At 42.7% G+C, this 16,627-nt stretch overlaps 1 protein-coding gene across 2 annotated transcripts; it reads left to right on the plus strand.

Annotated features, from left to right (window-relative positions):
- Positions 1 to 6,581, plus strand: LOC121384015 (tubulin alpha-2/alpha-4 chain-like). Of its 2 annotated transcripts, none has more exons than XM_041514153.1 (4): positions 1 to 153; positions 2,592 to 2,814; positions 3,536 to 3,837; positions 5,664 to 6,581. In XM_041514153.1, exons 1-4 carry the CDS (start codon positions 151 to 153, stop codon positions 6,492 to 6,494), a joined length of 1,359 nt encoding a protein of 452 aa, XP_041370087.1. In that variant the 5' UTR covers positions 1 to 150; the 3' UTR covers positions 6,495 to 6,581. The 2 variants fall into 2 exon arrangements, with proteins under 2 accessions (XP_041370087.1, XP_041370096.1); XM_041514162.1 differs by lacking the exon at positions 1 to 153 and adding an exon at positions 2,486 to 2,504.
- Positions 6,582 to 16,627: the final 10,046 nt, after the last annotated feature.

Raw genomic sequence — 16,627 nt, forward strand, 5'->3', positions numbered from 1 at the left:
GGTAGTGACGTGTCGTGTTGGTGGTGACGGCTCCATATAAAATGACAGGCTCACGCAGTTCACGTGCACAATCTCATCTCGCATTAACTTCTAGACGTTTACGCGAGTATATTTTTACTTTTTACACGTCCATCTTACTTCGCAGCAAACATGGTAAGTACATGTACTTTTGAGTAGTAAAACTATTTAGATATTTAAAATAACATGTTTAAATATTTTTTCAAGGGACTGTCCTGAGTTTGCAACTATTGTAAGATGTTTCCGACCAACAGTCTTTTTAAAGATAACTACATATCATATATTGTTTTGGTTAAGAATACCAGTGCCTGTCTATCCAGTGTATGTTAAAATTGGGTTTGTTTAACGACACGACTAGAGCATATTAGTTTATTAATCGTGGCTATTGAATGTCAAACATTTTCCATTCGTGATGAACTGGCTCGAACGAGAAATAGCCAAATGGGCCCACTGACGGGGGTCGATCGTAGACAGACACCGCATCAGGCGATCTCTTTACAACCGGGCTACGTCCCGCCCCCAATGTGTGTGTGGTCATAGTCATTTTTCACTTTACTAAGTAACTTTTTTATTTCGTGCGTACGAAATTACTGGGTGGTACAGACATTAGTATGGCAAGAAACACCTTGTTTACGCGGCAAACCTTAATATTCTAAATAAGAAAATATATTTCATAATTTTAGTCTGCAACAAGGCTGTGCTAGTTAGAGATTGGGCTTTAGATTCTTTGATGTAGAGGGGTACGGGTCGAATTCATGCCAGATTGTTTTACGATTTGAAAAGACAGGAATTTAGTCTGTTTACACAGTATAAGCATATGACAATTTCGATATTCTTGAGTTATATATGCGAAGATTGTGTATGGGATCGATTCGTTTGCAGTTAAATCTAAAATTAACGAAATACGTCATTTATAACCGAGATATAGAACCTTTAATATCAAGGAATACAAATTAATCATATTGCACTGGTTATTTTATTCTGATATTAGTGGGTTGTTTACCTTTTTGAAGTTTTATTTTAATTTTTGTTACATTTTCGGAATTATTTTAAAAGTATCTGCCCTATATCTAAGTTTTCCAGTGCTAATCTTTAATTTTAATTCGTATGTACTGGCCCCATGTATCTGTCTAGTATCTCGTCTATAGGACAGCCACTCCCAAGGAAATCCTTTACTGGAGATGTTGCCCCTCTTGCATCGTTACAAAGAGGACTGTCACTAGCAGACTAGTTGAATTAATAAAGCACGCGCGATTCTAAATTTAGTCTCTTTTTTTTTTTGATTGAGAGACGATACAAGTTATGCAGCATACATTGTCTGTTCTGGCATTTTGCCTTCACTCCTGTACTAAAAATGAGATTTAATCTGTATAATTAATGGTAATGTGTAAAAACCCTCCCCCCCCCCCCCCCCCCCCAACACACACACAACAAATTATACTGGATTTCGTTTTCAAAAAAATATTATTTGAGTTTGTATAGGTTTAACTTTAAAACTTAAAGTAAAATTCATATGAAAATATTTTAACTTTATTCATTATGAAGTTGCATACCAATTCATCAGTTTCGTTTTGAAGCAAACGGACTATATATGGTGAGCACATGGTTATTATTCAGTAAAGACCATTCTTATTTTGATTTTGGCTGTGCAGTTAAATTTCAATGTGATAATTGAAGGGCTAGTTTAATCTGAAAAGGGACGCTAAGATTTTTTTTTTTTAACTGGCCCAGCTGGCGACCATAGTTTCATGTTAATTTTCAACCCTGATGTAAATCGTATGGAACATAGTGCTTGACAATTGAATACGAACAATTACCTAAAATCCGAATAGTTTCAGCTCTCTATAACCAATATTTGTCATCGGATGTCTAGCCGTGTTTACATGCGGAGAATGATCGGAAGTATGACCAAACATGTTGGGCCGTTGTGGAATCGTAACAGTGGTGATGGTGCATATAAAAGATGCCTTGCTACTAATGGCACAGTTTAGCGGGTTTACTGTCACTGTCAGAATTACCAAATGTTTGACATACAATAGCCGATGATTACTAAATCATGTGCTTAAGTGGTGTCGTTAAACAAAACACATTTTTAACTTTTTAACCTTAAAACTTTAAGACGACTAGAAATACACTGGAAATGCCTAAAACTGCTATTCTAAACGATAAACTGTATTCAAGATGTAATTCAGTTGTTAAAAATGATTTGTTTGGAAATGTTACAATGTTGCAAACTCAGGATAGTCCATTTAAAAAATAGAAACTTTAAAAAAAATCTTCCTTTTGCCATGCGAAAGTCTATTAAAGATTTTATGGAAATCGGCCGTAATAGAAAGCTTTTAACTAAAAACTGAAACGTGTCAATTGGCATGATTCTTACAAAGCCTACTGCATTAACTCACACTGCATTTAAGTCAAGAACAACTTTACCGCTCAGCCTTCATCATTTCGGTACCGCTTAGCCACCTGAACATCCAATTATACAGGTAAGCCCAATTAGTCTTTTTGCATGAAAAGGGAACCGATGAACTGCCATTTTAACTTTTATAATACGTTTCAATTTCGTGTTTCAGAGGGAATGCATTAGTATCCACGTGGGACAGGCCGGAGTCCAGATCGGCAATGCATGCTGGGAGTTGTACTGTCTGGAGCACGGAATTCAGCCTGATGGACAGATGCCGTCCGACAAGACGATTGGGGGAGGGGACGACTCTTTTAACACGTTCTTCAGCGAGACCGGGGCGGGCAAGCACGTCCCCCGGGCGGTTTTCGTTGATTTGGAGCCAACCGTTGTAGGTCAGTATTAGTCTTTTAAATACGTGTTCACGGGGGCAACGAACCAATCCGGACTAGAATCGATCCCCGACAGTGGACCCATTGAGCCATTTCTCGTTTCATGCAGTGTTCCACAACTGCTTTAACGCCGTGGTATATCGTATTGTCTGTGGGATGGTGCATATAAAAGATACCTCGCTGCTGATAAAAGTAGCCATTATTTGTGATCCTTGACAATTTGTCTGTCGTATAACCGTAGATAAAAAAGTTAGTGTTAAATAAAACATTTTTATTTTTTTATTCTGAAGAAAAATCAATTGTCCTGTACCGTTCCTAACTAGTGCTTTTTGGTACCATTAGGGTTTTGCAGATTTTGAATTGGAACTTCTTGCTTATATTAAATTAAAATTCAAGCATGCTGTTTGTGGCACAGACTTGGGTGATATTTCCTGTCCAGGACAGTAGTTAAAATTAAAATGTTTTGTAGTTTGTGCAATAGTTTGCTGTAGCGATGACCTGTTTAATTAAATGTCATATTTTTGGTTTGGTACAATCTTGACGACAATGTCCAAACCACAATGCAATCGAGGTGGGTTATTTTCAGAATGCGATGTGTTGAAAATGTAAAAACAATGAATTACAACTCGTGAACGTATATGTAACCGTAAGTCTGATGTCGCACGGCAGTCAGAACTATACGGCATATTGAATAAGTTCAATCATCTTTTGGTGATCTCTCCAGATGAGGTTCGTACCGGCACCTACCGCCAGTTGTTCCACCCGGAGCAGCTCATCACCGGCAAGGAGGACGCCGCCAACAACTACGCCCGCGGCCACTACACCGTGGGCAAGGAGATCGTCGACGTCATCCTCGACAGGATCCGTAAGCTGGCCGACCAGTGCACCGGTCTCCAGGGATTCCTCATCTTCCACAGTTTCGGCGGAGGAACCGGTTCGGGTTTCTCCTCCCTGCTCATGGAGAGACTCTCCGTCGACTATGGAAAGAAATCTAAGCTGGAGTTCGCAGTATACCCAGCCCCTCAGGTAAGAACTTAAAAACAATATACTGAGCACTCAAGTATACAAAGCGATAATAAAAATTCAGTATTCTCGCTCTCAAGTTGGTGTTAATTTATTAATAGCAATTCAACCTAAAAAATCGTCACAAAATTTAGTATTCCCAGTCCTTCTGGATGTTAAGAACTATACATGTTTTGCCATGTTAAAGCGTGACCTCTGATTCAAAACTGGAAATGGGGTCGGGACGTAGCCCAGTGGTAAGGCGCTCGCTCGATGCGCGGTCGGTCTAGGATCGATCCCCGTCGGTGGGCCCATTGATCCATTTCTCGTTCCAGCCAGTGCACCACGACTGGTATATCAAAGACCGTGGTATGTACTACCCTGTCTGTAGGATGGTGCATATAAAAGATCCCTTGCTGCTAATCGAAAAGTGTAGCCCATGAAGTGGCGACAGCGGGTTTCCTCTCTCAATATATGTGTGGTCCTTACCCATGTCTGACGCCATATAACCGTAAATAAAATGTGTTGGGTGCGTCTTAAATAAAAAACATTTTCTTCATTCCCTCAAAACTGGAAATGGAAATGTATACCGAGTGTTTCATATGTGACATCTACATCATACAATACTTAATTAATTTTTTTATTTAATATCCATAAGAAATGTATATATTTGTACATCCATATATTTCTACTATTTTCGTGGTTTTTGCCATCTGTAGACTTTTGTTACAACCCAACATGATACCCTAAAATCTGAATAATTATCTACTTAAAAATACTTTCAATGTAATTTCTTTCGTGGAATGCCATGTGACTGTAATACGATAAAACTAATATTTGCAATACAATGTAGTGATCGTAATATTCAAGTTGCGCATATATCTTATATAGTGCAAGTGGTTTTTGTTTAGCTTTAACTACACATAATGTTTGGATTGTAAATGTAAACGGTATCCATATATTGAAAATTTAACTTAAAAATATGGTCTGCATGGGTAGTTTAAAAATATCTTTTTGGCCTTCTTGAAACACTATTAGCCCTTAGCTATTAAAGGTCGCCTCAAGCGATTGATCGACTGCTAATTATTATTTTTTTGGTTGAAACATTTTACTGGATATAGTTTTTATTCATTTAAAATTTATTTTCGTGTTAATATGCAATTAAAGTTCAAGCACGCTATCCTGGACACAATTCGGTGATAGGGGTTTAGTGGTGGTTAGTGAGAGATGAGGCGGTATAGTGGCCTTACACCTACCCTTAGTCATTAAAACTCGCTCTCGGTGGGATCCGGTACCAGGATGTGAACCCAGTATCTACCAGCCTCGAATCAGATGGGTTTAACTACTACACTACCGACGCCAGTAAAAAATTTTCTTTATAGTAAAGGACCGGCCTCGGTGGCGTCGTGGCAGGCCATCGGTCTACAGGCTGGTAGGTACTGGGTTCGGATCCCAGTCGAGGCATGGGGTTTTTAATCCAGATACCGACTCCAAACCCTGAGTGAGTGCTCCGCAAGGCTCAATGGGTAGGTGTAAACCACTTGCACCGACCAGTGATCCATAACTGGTTCAACAAAGGCCATGGTTTGTGCTATCCTGCCTGTGGGAAGCGCAAATAAAAGATCCCTTGCTGCCTGTCGTAAAAAGAGTAGCCTATGTGGCGACAGCGGGTTTCCTCTAAAAAAAAAAAGGTGTCAGAATGACCATATGTTTGACGTCCAATAGCCGATAAGATAAAAAATCAATGTGTTCTAGCGGCGTCGTTAAATAAAACATCCTTATAGTAAAGGATGCACAAACGACAATGGTTATTGCTCAGTACCAGTTTGTATTTATGTTTTTCATTTTAGATCTCCACGGCTGTTGTCGAACCCTACAACTCCATCCTGACCACCCATACCACCCTGGAACACTCCGACTGCGCCTTCATGGTCGACAATGAGGCCATCTACGACATCTGTCGACGAAACCTTGACATTGAGCGCCCGACCTACACCAACCTCAACAGACTTATTGCGCAGATCGTCAGTTCCATCACCGCCTCTCTCCGCTTCGACGGGGCCCTCAACGTCGACTTGACAGAGTTCCAGACCAACTTGGTGCCCTACCCACGTATCCACTTCCCCCTGGCCACCTACGCCCCGGTCATCTCCGCCGAGAAGGCCTACCACGAACAGTTGTCTGTTGCTGAGATCACCAACGCAACCTTCGAGCCTGCCAACCAGATGGTCAAGTGCGATCCTCGTCACGGAAAGTACATGGCCTGCTGCATGCTGTATCGTGGTGACGTCGTGCCCAAGGACGTCAACGCCGCTATTGCCACCATCAAGACCAAGAGGACCATCCAGTTCGTCGACTGGTGTCCTACTGGGTTCAAGGTCGGCATCAATTACCAGCCGCCCACCGTCGTCCCGGGAGGTGACTTGGCCAAGGTCCAGCGTGCCGTCTGCATGTTGAGCAACACGACCGCCATCGCCGAGGCGTGGGCGCGTCTCGACCACAAGTTCGACCTGATGTACGCCAAGCGCGCCTTCGTCCACTGGTACGTCGGTGAGGGTATGGAGGAGGGAGAGTTCTCGGAGGCTCGCGAGGATCTTGCTGCCCTGGAGAAGGACTACGAGGAGGTTGGCGTCGACTCTGTGGAGGGCGAGGGTGAAGAGGAGGGTGGTGACGAATATTAAATTATTCACGAGACTCCCTTTTTAAGAACAGCCCTAATCGGAAGAAATTCCCTATTTATCACTGGAATAAAGCTTTGAATGCAGTCATCCGTTGTTAATAAGTATTTTGCTCTCAACATTTATGAAAGAAAACTGAATGTCTTGCTGAACTTCAGCCTACATTTGGGTGCAGGGCAATATGTCCGACGAATGTGGTTGGTCCTATGACCCAAACACTTAATGCGAATTTTTGAATTGGAATATGCTCCATCCCTGTTGGCGTTAGCACGTTTCTTGCCGTTGGTAAAGAATTTGGTTTACATACAGTTCGATTTGTTTTGCTTTACGATACCACTCGAGTACATTGAAAAATCAATTATCGGCTATTGGAGGTCAAGCATTAGGTAATTTTGGGGGCGGGACGTAGCCTAGTGGTAAAGCGCTCGATCGGTCTGGGATCAATCCCCGTCGGTTGGCCGATTGGACCATTTCACGTTCCAGCCAGTGCACCACGACTGGTACATCAAAGACTGGTCTGTGGGATGGTGCATACAAAAGAACTCTTGCTGCTAATCGAAAAGAGTAGCCCATGAAGTGGCGACAGTGGGTTTCCTCTCAGTATCTCAGTCGCAAGGGTCTTCTAAACTTACGATAGTCGGAAAGAAATATTAAGTTAGGTGAGGAACACAAACCACTCGTAGCCCAGTGGTAAAGCGCTCGCTTGATGCGCGGTCGGTTTGGGATCGATCCCCGTTGGTTGGACCATTGGGCCGTTTCTCGAACGGCTGGCTAAGCCGATGTTCCAGGTTAATAACCATTTAGGTACGTTCCTATTTGGCTTGGAAGGCTGTCGAGAGCCTTCCCGCGATGGCGAAAGGCTGTTTGGAGGCTGCGTCAAAAGCCTCTAAGCATATCGCTCAGTTATCTGGCCGATTGTTTGCGAATAGTCTTTTGTTACGGCGTGACCATTACCCTGGCGGGTTTGAGTGCGTCAAACGTTGCGAAGACGGTTTTTCGTACACGTTCGGTACGGGAAAATTTACTTTTCGGTCCCGATTTTAATATTGTCCTAGACAAGGATTTGTCGCGGCCAGTCCCGAACACTCAACCCTCAACCTCTAGTAAACGTCGGTCCACGTTTTCGGGGTTCAAGCCTCCTCCTGTGAAAAAGGCTGCTTTTTTTAGTCAGCTCAGATCCCTCGGGTTCCTGACACTAGGAGGCAACCAGGTAACAACCCGTCTTCTGCTAAGCGCGGACGCAAACGTCGTACTGCGTTCCGTTCTCAGTCCACCAAAGGCGTTGCGCCTACGGGTGGTAAGCGGTTGGGGTGAGGGTACGTGAACGATCGGCAGTTGCTTTCGGAGGTACCAGTAGCAACCATGCCCTTGGGGGGCAGGCTCCGCCATTTCCTTCGAAATTTGTGCAAGCTGCCTGGTCTCGACCCCTGGGTTCTGTCGGTCGTTCGACACGGTTACAAAATACCCTTTTCTTCGAGCCCCCGTCTTACTTCCACTCCGAGAATGCCGCCGTTACCGTCCGCGGTCGGCGCGTTTTAGTGGAGAGCATGATTGCCGAGTTTATCGACAAAGGGGCCATCCAGAGAGTCAGTCTGGACACTGGAAGAAAAATGGGGAATGGAGACCAATCCTAAATTTGAAGCCACTGAACGTCTACGTCGATGTTCCTTCCATGAAAATGGAAACGGTTCATTCGGTCCGGAACCTGCTTCAAATTGGGGAGTGGGCTGCGTCGATCGATCTGAAAGATGCATACCTCCATGTCCCGGTGCACAAGGCGTTTTGGAAGTTTCGGCGCTTCCTGTTCGACGGGAAAGCGTACGAGTTTCGTGTGCTCCCATTCGGTTTGGCGACGATTCCCCATGCTTTTACACGCGTGGTAAAAGCGGTGGTAGGTCATGTTCATTTGTTAGGGGTTCGAATGCATACCTATCTGGACGATTGGTTGATCCCAGCTTCGTCGCAACAGGAGTGTCAGACCAATGTCGGGTTGCTTTTGGACACGATCCTCCAATTGGGTTTTATTCCCAATTGGGTGAAATCGGAGTTAACGCCGGCTCAGATTTTCACATATCTCGGAGTGGTCTTCGATCTTGTGGTAGCGTCGGTTCGTCCCACCGATGCGCGTATCCACAATTTTCAAACGTCGGCGCGAAGTTTGATGGGGGAGCAAAGTACTACGGTACGATCTCTCCACGTGGTGTTGGGCCACCTCGAATCTCTGGCCTCATTGATCGTGCGGTTCAGACGATTCAAACGACCACTCCAGTGGCATTTGTCCCCACGGTGGGACGGTCACAATTGGGACACGATAGTACCTCTGGGCCCATGGTTCACTCATCCGATACAGGAGTGCCTGTCGGACAAGTGCATGTCCCAATCGGTTCCGTTGCATCCCCCTGCTCCGGATCTGATCCTTTTCACGGATGCGTCGCTGCACGGGTACGGGGCGCATTTGTTGGATCAACACATTTCAAGGGTATAGAATCTCTCCGAGAGGAAGCTTCATATCAACTGTTTGGAGATGGAGGCAGTGCATCGTGCCTGTCTTCATTTCCAGTGTGTTCTTCGACACCGTCGAATCACTCTCCACTCCTTCCATCCAAACACATCTCTCATCCAATCATCGGTGTGATAATCACGTGCCAAATTGCAATTTTTCTATTGAATTGTACATGTAGTTTTTATGGAAATCGCTAAACCATCCATGCCGGTTTATTTAAAAAAAAAATACCATGGGACTCTGTAGTCAATCGTTACATTTAAAAATTCCTTGTGGAAATAAAGACAATGCAGAATTGGCGAATTTAGTTATGTGGATGACTTTCACGGATGTTTATGCTCATGCAATCTTTCACAACGGTCGATTGCATTCAGTTCTAAATTGGAGAAAAGAGAAATTTGAAGAAAGAAAAACAATTACTGTTATTTTTTTATGTAGCAACGAACGAATTCCTAAATCCTTATTGCAGTTACAAACGAATAATATTTATATAAAGACCCGTCCCCCCCCCCCCCTCCCTCGAATATGGCGAGGGAAGTAGTTGAGTTTAAGAGCGCTCATCTGGGATCTATTTCACAAAGTTGTCTCAGGCTCTTTTAAACAACACTTCATCGTCCTGGCATCTCTTTGTGCACTGTGCTGCTCTGCGAGATGGTAAATTGGCACAAAAGTTTAAAGTGAATCAAGCCTCTGAACTGCAATGGGTCATAGCATCACATTTCGCTCTCGGTGGATTTGAATTTGTCCGCGCTCCAACCAGTATTCTACTAGTGTGAGATGATCACATTCAAACTGCTGTGATCGCACGGCAGGACATTCAGTGGCTATCTTCTAAAATAAATTGACTTGAAAACTCAGTCCAAGAAAACACCCACCTATTTTAGTAGGTTTTGTTTAACGACACCACTGGAACTCATTGATTAATTAATCATCGGCTATTGGAATGAATGAATGTTTAACGACACCCCAGCACGAAAAATACATCGGCTATTGGATGTCAAACAATTTGTAATTATGACACGTAGTCATCAGAGATTACTTGGTAAATTTATTTTCTAATGCAGTAAGGGATCTTTTCAAATGCACTTTCCCACAGACATGAAAACACATACCACGGCCTTTGATCAGTTGTGGTTCACTGCTTGGAACGAGAGAAAAAACAGTCAGTTGAATGGATCCACCGGGGTGGTTCGATTCTGTGACGTTCATTCATTTGAACTTATTTTAGTGCTTATATCCAATTAAGGTTCAAGCACGCTGCCCTGGGCACACAACTCAGCTATCTGTCCAGGATAGAGGGTTAGTTGTTAGTTGGTTAATGGTTAGTGACGCAAGCACGTCACGCGAACACTCAACCGACTGAGCTAAATCCCCCCTCCCCACGACAGGTAAATGAATCCACCGAGGAAGGTAGCTTTTACAAAGCAATCTTTGCATCGCTGTTTACCAATTAAAAATATGACCTGCTGGCACCCATGGTATGTACTGTTCCATGGGGAAGTGCAGTAAACAGATATCTTGCTTTTCGATAGGAGTAGCCTATCATCCTAATTAAAAACAATAAAGCAAAGGCTGTGGTATGTGCTATCCTGCCTGTGGGATGGTGCATATAAAAGATCCCTTACTAATGGAAAAACTGTACGGGTTTCCTTTCTAAGATTATATGTCAAAATTACCAAATGTCTAACATCCAATAGCCAATGATTAATAAATTGTGCTCTAGTGGTGTCATTAAACAAAACGAGTCGTAATGTATCGACTGGGACGAGAAATAGCCCAATGGGTCCACCGACGGGGATCGATCCTAGACCGACCGCGCATCAGTCGAGCGTTTTACCACTGGGATACGTCCCGGCTAATTAACCACGGACCACAATTTATTTCCAAGATTTCTCGGACGAGGCATCTCGCAATGATGTTGCATGCCGATTTCCCATATTTAGAATCGGTGCTCACAATGAATTTTGATTGGTTCTGTGGAAGAATTTATCGTCCGGAACAAGCTGTCTGGTGGAATATTGTTCCTGTCTTGGAGGCCATCCGAAACGTCGTGTTTGATGGATGGACTTCAAGTCACACCTTTCATATCGCAGATTGCACGCACCACGTCCAGAATAGCCGACATTTGTACATCAGAAAATCAGTGTTGAAAAAAGTGTTTGTATTGTAGTCCAGCCGTGAGAAACATCAGTCCTCGCGGGAAGGGACCGGTCGCTGATATTAACATGTTGAGGAGTGAAGAGTATTTGGTTTCCGTGTGATTTGGACGTATTAAGCAAATTGTTTTCTGAGCATGGACTTTGAGGAGTGTCGTGGGGATGGTTTGTTTGGCCCGAGGTATTAAGTTCAAGCGTATCAATGTGTTCATTTGTTATTATGAACAGAAGCCGCAAAACCTAAAACATGTTGAGGTATCTATGTAGGCGCAGACCCGGAAGTCGGGGGGGGGGGGGGGGGGGGAGCGAGAGGTGGTGTCTGGACATCTCTGTTTACTCCAAAATGTTTTCCCCCACATTGTTTAAAGTGTATTCATCGCTAATATACAACTTCCTTTATTCCATTACTACATGCATGTAGACCCCACCTGGAAAACAAGCTCGATCCACGCCTGCCATGGACCTCCTAGAAGCTTTGGGTGGAGTGGCAGGTAAGGGGGACATCGTACAAGGTGGGATTCATCATAAAAGTTTTTATTTCCCTAGAAATCAAAGCAAAAATCCGCAATCAAGAGTTTGACCAATATTCCACTCAGTCCTGAGAGTTGGTGTGCCTGAGTGACCGACCTTTAATTATCCTGTCGGTGGACCCATTGGTCTATTTCTCGTTCCATCCAGTGCACCACGACTGGTATATCAGTCCGTGGTATGTGCAGTCCTACTTGTGGGATGGTGCATATAAAAAAATACCTTGCTACTAATGGAAAACTGTATTGGGTTTCCTCTTTAAGACTATATGTCAAAATTACCAAATGTTTAACATCGAACAATCTAATTAAAATTAGCTCCACTATTACATGTGGATCTAACAGCAGCCCGTTAGAGCTCATGTCCAGCTGACCTTTCATTTGACCAATCAAAACCTTACTTGCAAAATCATGCCAGAGATTTGAAAAGAAATTGAAAACATTCGGGATTATGCCGAGGGTATACGAAATGATTCGGGTGAATTACGAAGTATGCCGGAAACTAATTTTAATATAAAATTTTATATAAAATTAGTTTTAAGACGAAAAAAAACCCTGTGATGGTATAGCGATAAAATCTGTTATACTAGTATACAATCCAGAGTTTATTACTGCATCTTTCCCCCTGGTTTTTTTCAATGTTGAAATAGTCCAACAAGTTCGCCTATTGCATAAATAATCTCGCCCGGTATTTTTAGAATTTGTATGCTCCCGAATAACGCTATAAAAGGCGAAGTTTAATTGGTCAATATTTAAATTGTTATTTATAGATGAAATGTCACCTGGACATGGGAGTCCATTCGATGCTGTTATATCTACTGGCAGACCCAGTAGAGCTAATTTTAATCACATTGATTAGCCGATGATTAATAGCTTGAAGTGCGGTTGGTCTAGGATTGATCGCTGTTGGTGGGGCCATTAGAATATTTCGCGTTCCAGCCAGTACACCACGACTGGTATATCAAAGACCGTGGTATGTGCTCTTTTATGTGTGGGAATATGCAAAAAACCCCCACAAAAAAACAAAACAAACAAAACAAAAAACAAAAAAAAATACTAATACTAATAATTACCAAATGTTTCACATCCAGTAGCAGATGATTAATTATTTAATGTGCTCTAGTGGTGTTGTTAAACAAAACAAACTTCTTTTTTTTTAAAAATAAATGTTAAATTCTTACTCAAGAATTATGATATTCGATGGATCGAAATTTGAGTAAAGCCCCACTGTGTCTAATTTTTTAAAGGAAGGACATATTTTATTTAAGGACGCACTCAACACATTTTATTTACGGTTATATGACGTCAGTCATATGGTTAAGGACCACACAGATATTGAGAGAGAAAACCCGCTATCGCCACTTCATGGGCTACTCTTTTCGATTAGCAGCTTTTATATGCACCATCCCACAGATAGGGTAGTACATACCACGGCCTTTGATATACCAGTCGTGGTGCACTGGCTGGAACGAGAAAAAGCCCAATAAGCCCACCGACGGGGATCGATCCCAGACCGATCGCGCATCGAGCGGACGCTTTACCACTGGGCTACGTCCCGCCCCCTAATCTTTGAAGTGATGGCGTTTGTCTATGAAAGTCCCGATGACGGGGATTGATCTTAGACCGACCACGCATCAGCCGAGCGCTTCACCATTGGGCTACGTCCCGCGCGTACATCCACAATACCTAAAACACCTTTTCAGAAAATCAGGCTTTGTAAATTGAGCCCTCCAATGTCTACAGTGACTACGACGTCTTATAAGAGGATTAATCCTCGTCCCGGTCTTACTGGATAATGAAAACACAAACTACCAAACCGGGATTCCTTACTGGAGAACCGATTCGCAGCATTTCCACTTTGCTCTATGTTTCTTTTTCATTAGCAAGAAAAACACAACTTAGGGCTTTTGGGTTTTAAACGGACACGACACTTGCTAAAGATTCGCTTTCACGATGTAACATTTAGAGACGATTTGTTATATTTGTCGCCTGTATATATGAATTTGTGATGAAGGGTCGAGGTGGTGGACATGGATATAGATTTTCACTGGGGATAACCGCATGCGGATAACTATAGTTACTCGCATCCAATATGGCTGAGGACGCACATGATGAGTATTAATCAATGTGAATTTCCGTATTTCTAAGATTTACATTAACATTTTAATAGGGCGTATCGGCAGTTGGTTTAGTATGAATATATTTTGAATCGATGTACTAAGGATAAATTGTATTATTCAGCTGATAATGAAATCAGAAAGTTAGGCACGATGAAGGTAACTATGAAGCGATGATGTTGGTAACTGTCTAGTCGACTTCAGATGGAATGTGGGTATCTGACAAAAGGGATGCGGGTAACTACAGTGATGAGCGTAGCTGTAGGACGGGAGTAACTGCTGTAGTTGTCTCTTCATAACTAATGATTCTGGAAACAATTAGTAAAACAATTTTTTATAATGTTTTCCCCTTCATTTTCTTTTTCAGATTATTACATGTTCTATTTGTGCGATACATCCTCCGCCCGAGCCAATACTATTTTAACACACACCATCAAAATGCACATTGGGACCATTAAAATATTACGGAATGCTCGAGGGGGTGGGTGGGTGTAGGTCCAAACGTTATGTGGCGTTACGGGGTGGGGGGGGGGGTGGGTGGGGGTGGGGTGGTGGTATTTAACAGTGTTATGTAACGCACTGGTATTTTTAAAATTATTATTTCGGTTTTTTTTTATAAACGCTCTGTCATAGCGACAGTGTTTAACATAGGCCTAGTTAGTTATAGCTAGACGTATACACTCAATAAGGATTATAAATCGAGTTGAAATCGGTATCTGCGCTTTCCCAAATTGCAAAACAGTACGTTAAAATTACATTACACCCATCGCATGATTTGTTTGTGCATGGGGAGTGGGTTCCAAACATTACATGATATTTGGGGGGCGTATGGTCTAGCGTTACGGAGCGTCACATAGAAAATAAAAAAAACGAGTTCCCGTGTGAGACCGCACTGGCTGGAACGAGAAATGGCCCAATGGGCCCACCGATGGGGATCAATCCTAGACCGACCGCGCATCAAGCGAACACGTTACCACTGGGCTACGTCCCGCCCTCTTCTGAAATTAAAGTCCCTCTTTTATTATTACGCGATCGGTAGTTTGTTTAACGACACCTCAGCACATTTGAGGAAATACGACTATTATATGAGAGGGAGAGGGAGGGAGGGAGGGGAAAGAAGAAAGCAGCTCTAGTGATATTGTTAAACAAAACAAACCAACTTTGTATAAGGCCAAACAAAATAAATGTCTGGTGTCTGGTCTCTGGTCAGAGCGCGCGTCGATTTTGACATTTTTGCTTTAATTTCCCGAGGTATGACGTCGATTTTTGCCGGGTTTTTCTTGCTAGGACATAACACCGTATTTGAAGGCAAAATGGTCTACACGTTGGCTTGGACCATTAGCTTTCTTTAACTTCTCTCTAAAACAGGTCCTGTTGTTCTGAATGAGTAGCATGGTTTGTTTTAAATATATTTGCGGCCGAAGTCGAAGTAATAAAAGCAGCCTTGTCTATATGGAAAATGTAAAGGAAAATATTTAGGGTATCATGGCCACTGAGGATTGATCAAGGCCAATCTAATTAAAATTAGCTCCACTATTACATGTGGATCTAACAGCAGCCAGTTGGAGCTCATGTCCACCAATCAAAACCTTACTTGCAGAATCATGCCAGTGATTTAAAAATAATTTGAAAACATTCCGAATTATCCTGAGTGAGTGCTCCGCAAGGCTCAGTGGGTAGGTGTAAACCACTTGCACCGACCAGTGATCCATAACTGGTTCAACAAAGGCCATGGTTTGTGCTATCCTGCCTGTGGGAAGTGCAAATAAAAGATCCCTTGCTGCTAATCGGAAAGAGTAGCCCATGAAGTGGCGACAGCGGGTTTCCTCTCAAAATCTGTGTGGTCCTTAACCATATATCTGACGCCATATAACCGTAAATAAAATGTGTTGAGTGCGTCGTTAAATAAAACATTTCTTTCTTTCTTTCCTAACTGGAGATAAGTATTATATTTAATAACAAAAGAATCGCAAATAGAAATTAAGTTTTCTTTAATTTATTTTTAAATTAGTCATATTGAATCACAGTTGTTGTTGTGACTGTTGCAATTATCAACGTCTTGTTAGCATTTCAGGTCCATTTTGACAGTCCGCACATGCCAGGAAATAGATTAAACTGTTCACGTTTATATGTTCAGCGTATTTAAAGGTACCGTGTTTCTGAGTTCACTGTTTCTTGACCTTAAAGAGAAGCGTATCTTAATACCCAACACTAATACCCGTAGCGTGTTCAAGAGGCCGAACATTAACGTACAATGTGACTGGTGCCATCGTCTTCCATCACATCACCTTTATATTACGTTGGTTGCAAAAACCAGTCCAGCGAGCGACCGCTCCCCCTCTCTCTCTCTGTCTCTCTGTCTCTCTGTCTCTGTCTCTGTCTCTGTGTCTCTCTCTCTCTCTCTCTCTCTCTCTCTCTCTCTCTCTCTCTCTCTCTCTCTCTCTCTCTCTCTCTCTCTCTCTGTCTCTGTCTTGTCTAAATGAGTCGTAAAACGGTAGCTTGATGCGCGGTCGGTCTAGGATCGATTCCGGTCGGTGGACCCATTGGGCCAGTGGTCCACACATGGTTTGACAAAAGGCCATGTTATCTTATCTGTGGGATTGTGCATATAAACGATCCCATGCTGCTAATCGAAAAGAATAGCCTATGGAATGGCGGTAGCGGTACAAAAGAACATTCTACCCCATCACTGAAAAAAAAAATCACTCTCCACTCCTTCCATCCAAACACTTCCCTCATCCAATCATCGGTGTGATAATAATCACGTGCCAAATTGCAATTTTTCTATTGAATTGTACATGTAGTTTTTATGGAAATTGTTAAACCATCCATG

The sequence above is a fragment of the Gigantopelta aegis genome, chromosome 2 (genome assembly GCF_016097555.1).
Source record: "Gigantopelta aegis isolate Gae_Host chromosome 2, Gae_host_genome, whole genome shotgun sequence".
NCBI classification, from domain to species: Eukaryota; Metazoa; Mollusca; class Gastropoda; order Neomphalida; family Peltospiridae; genus Gigantopelta; species Gigantopelta aegis.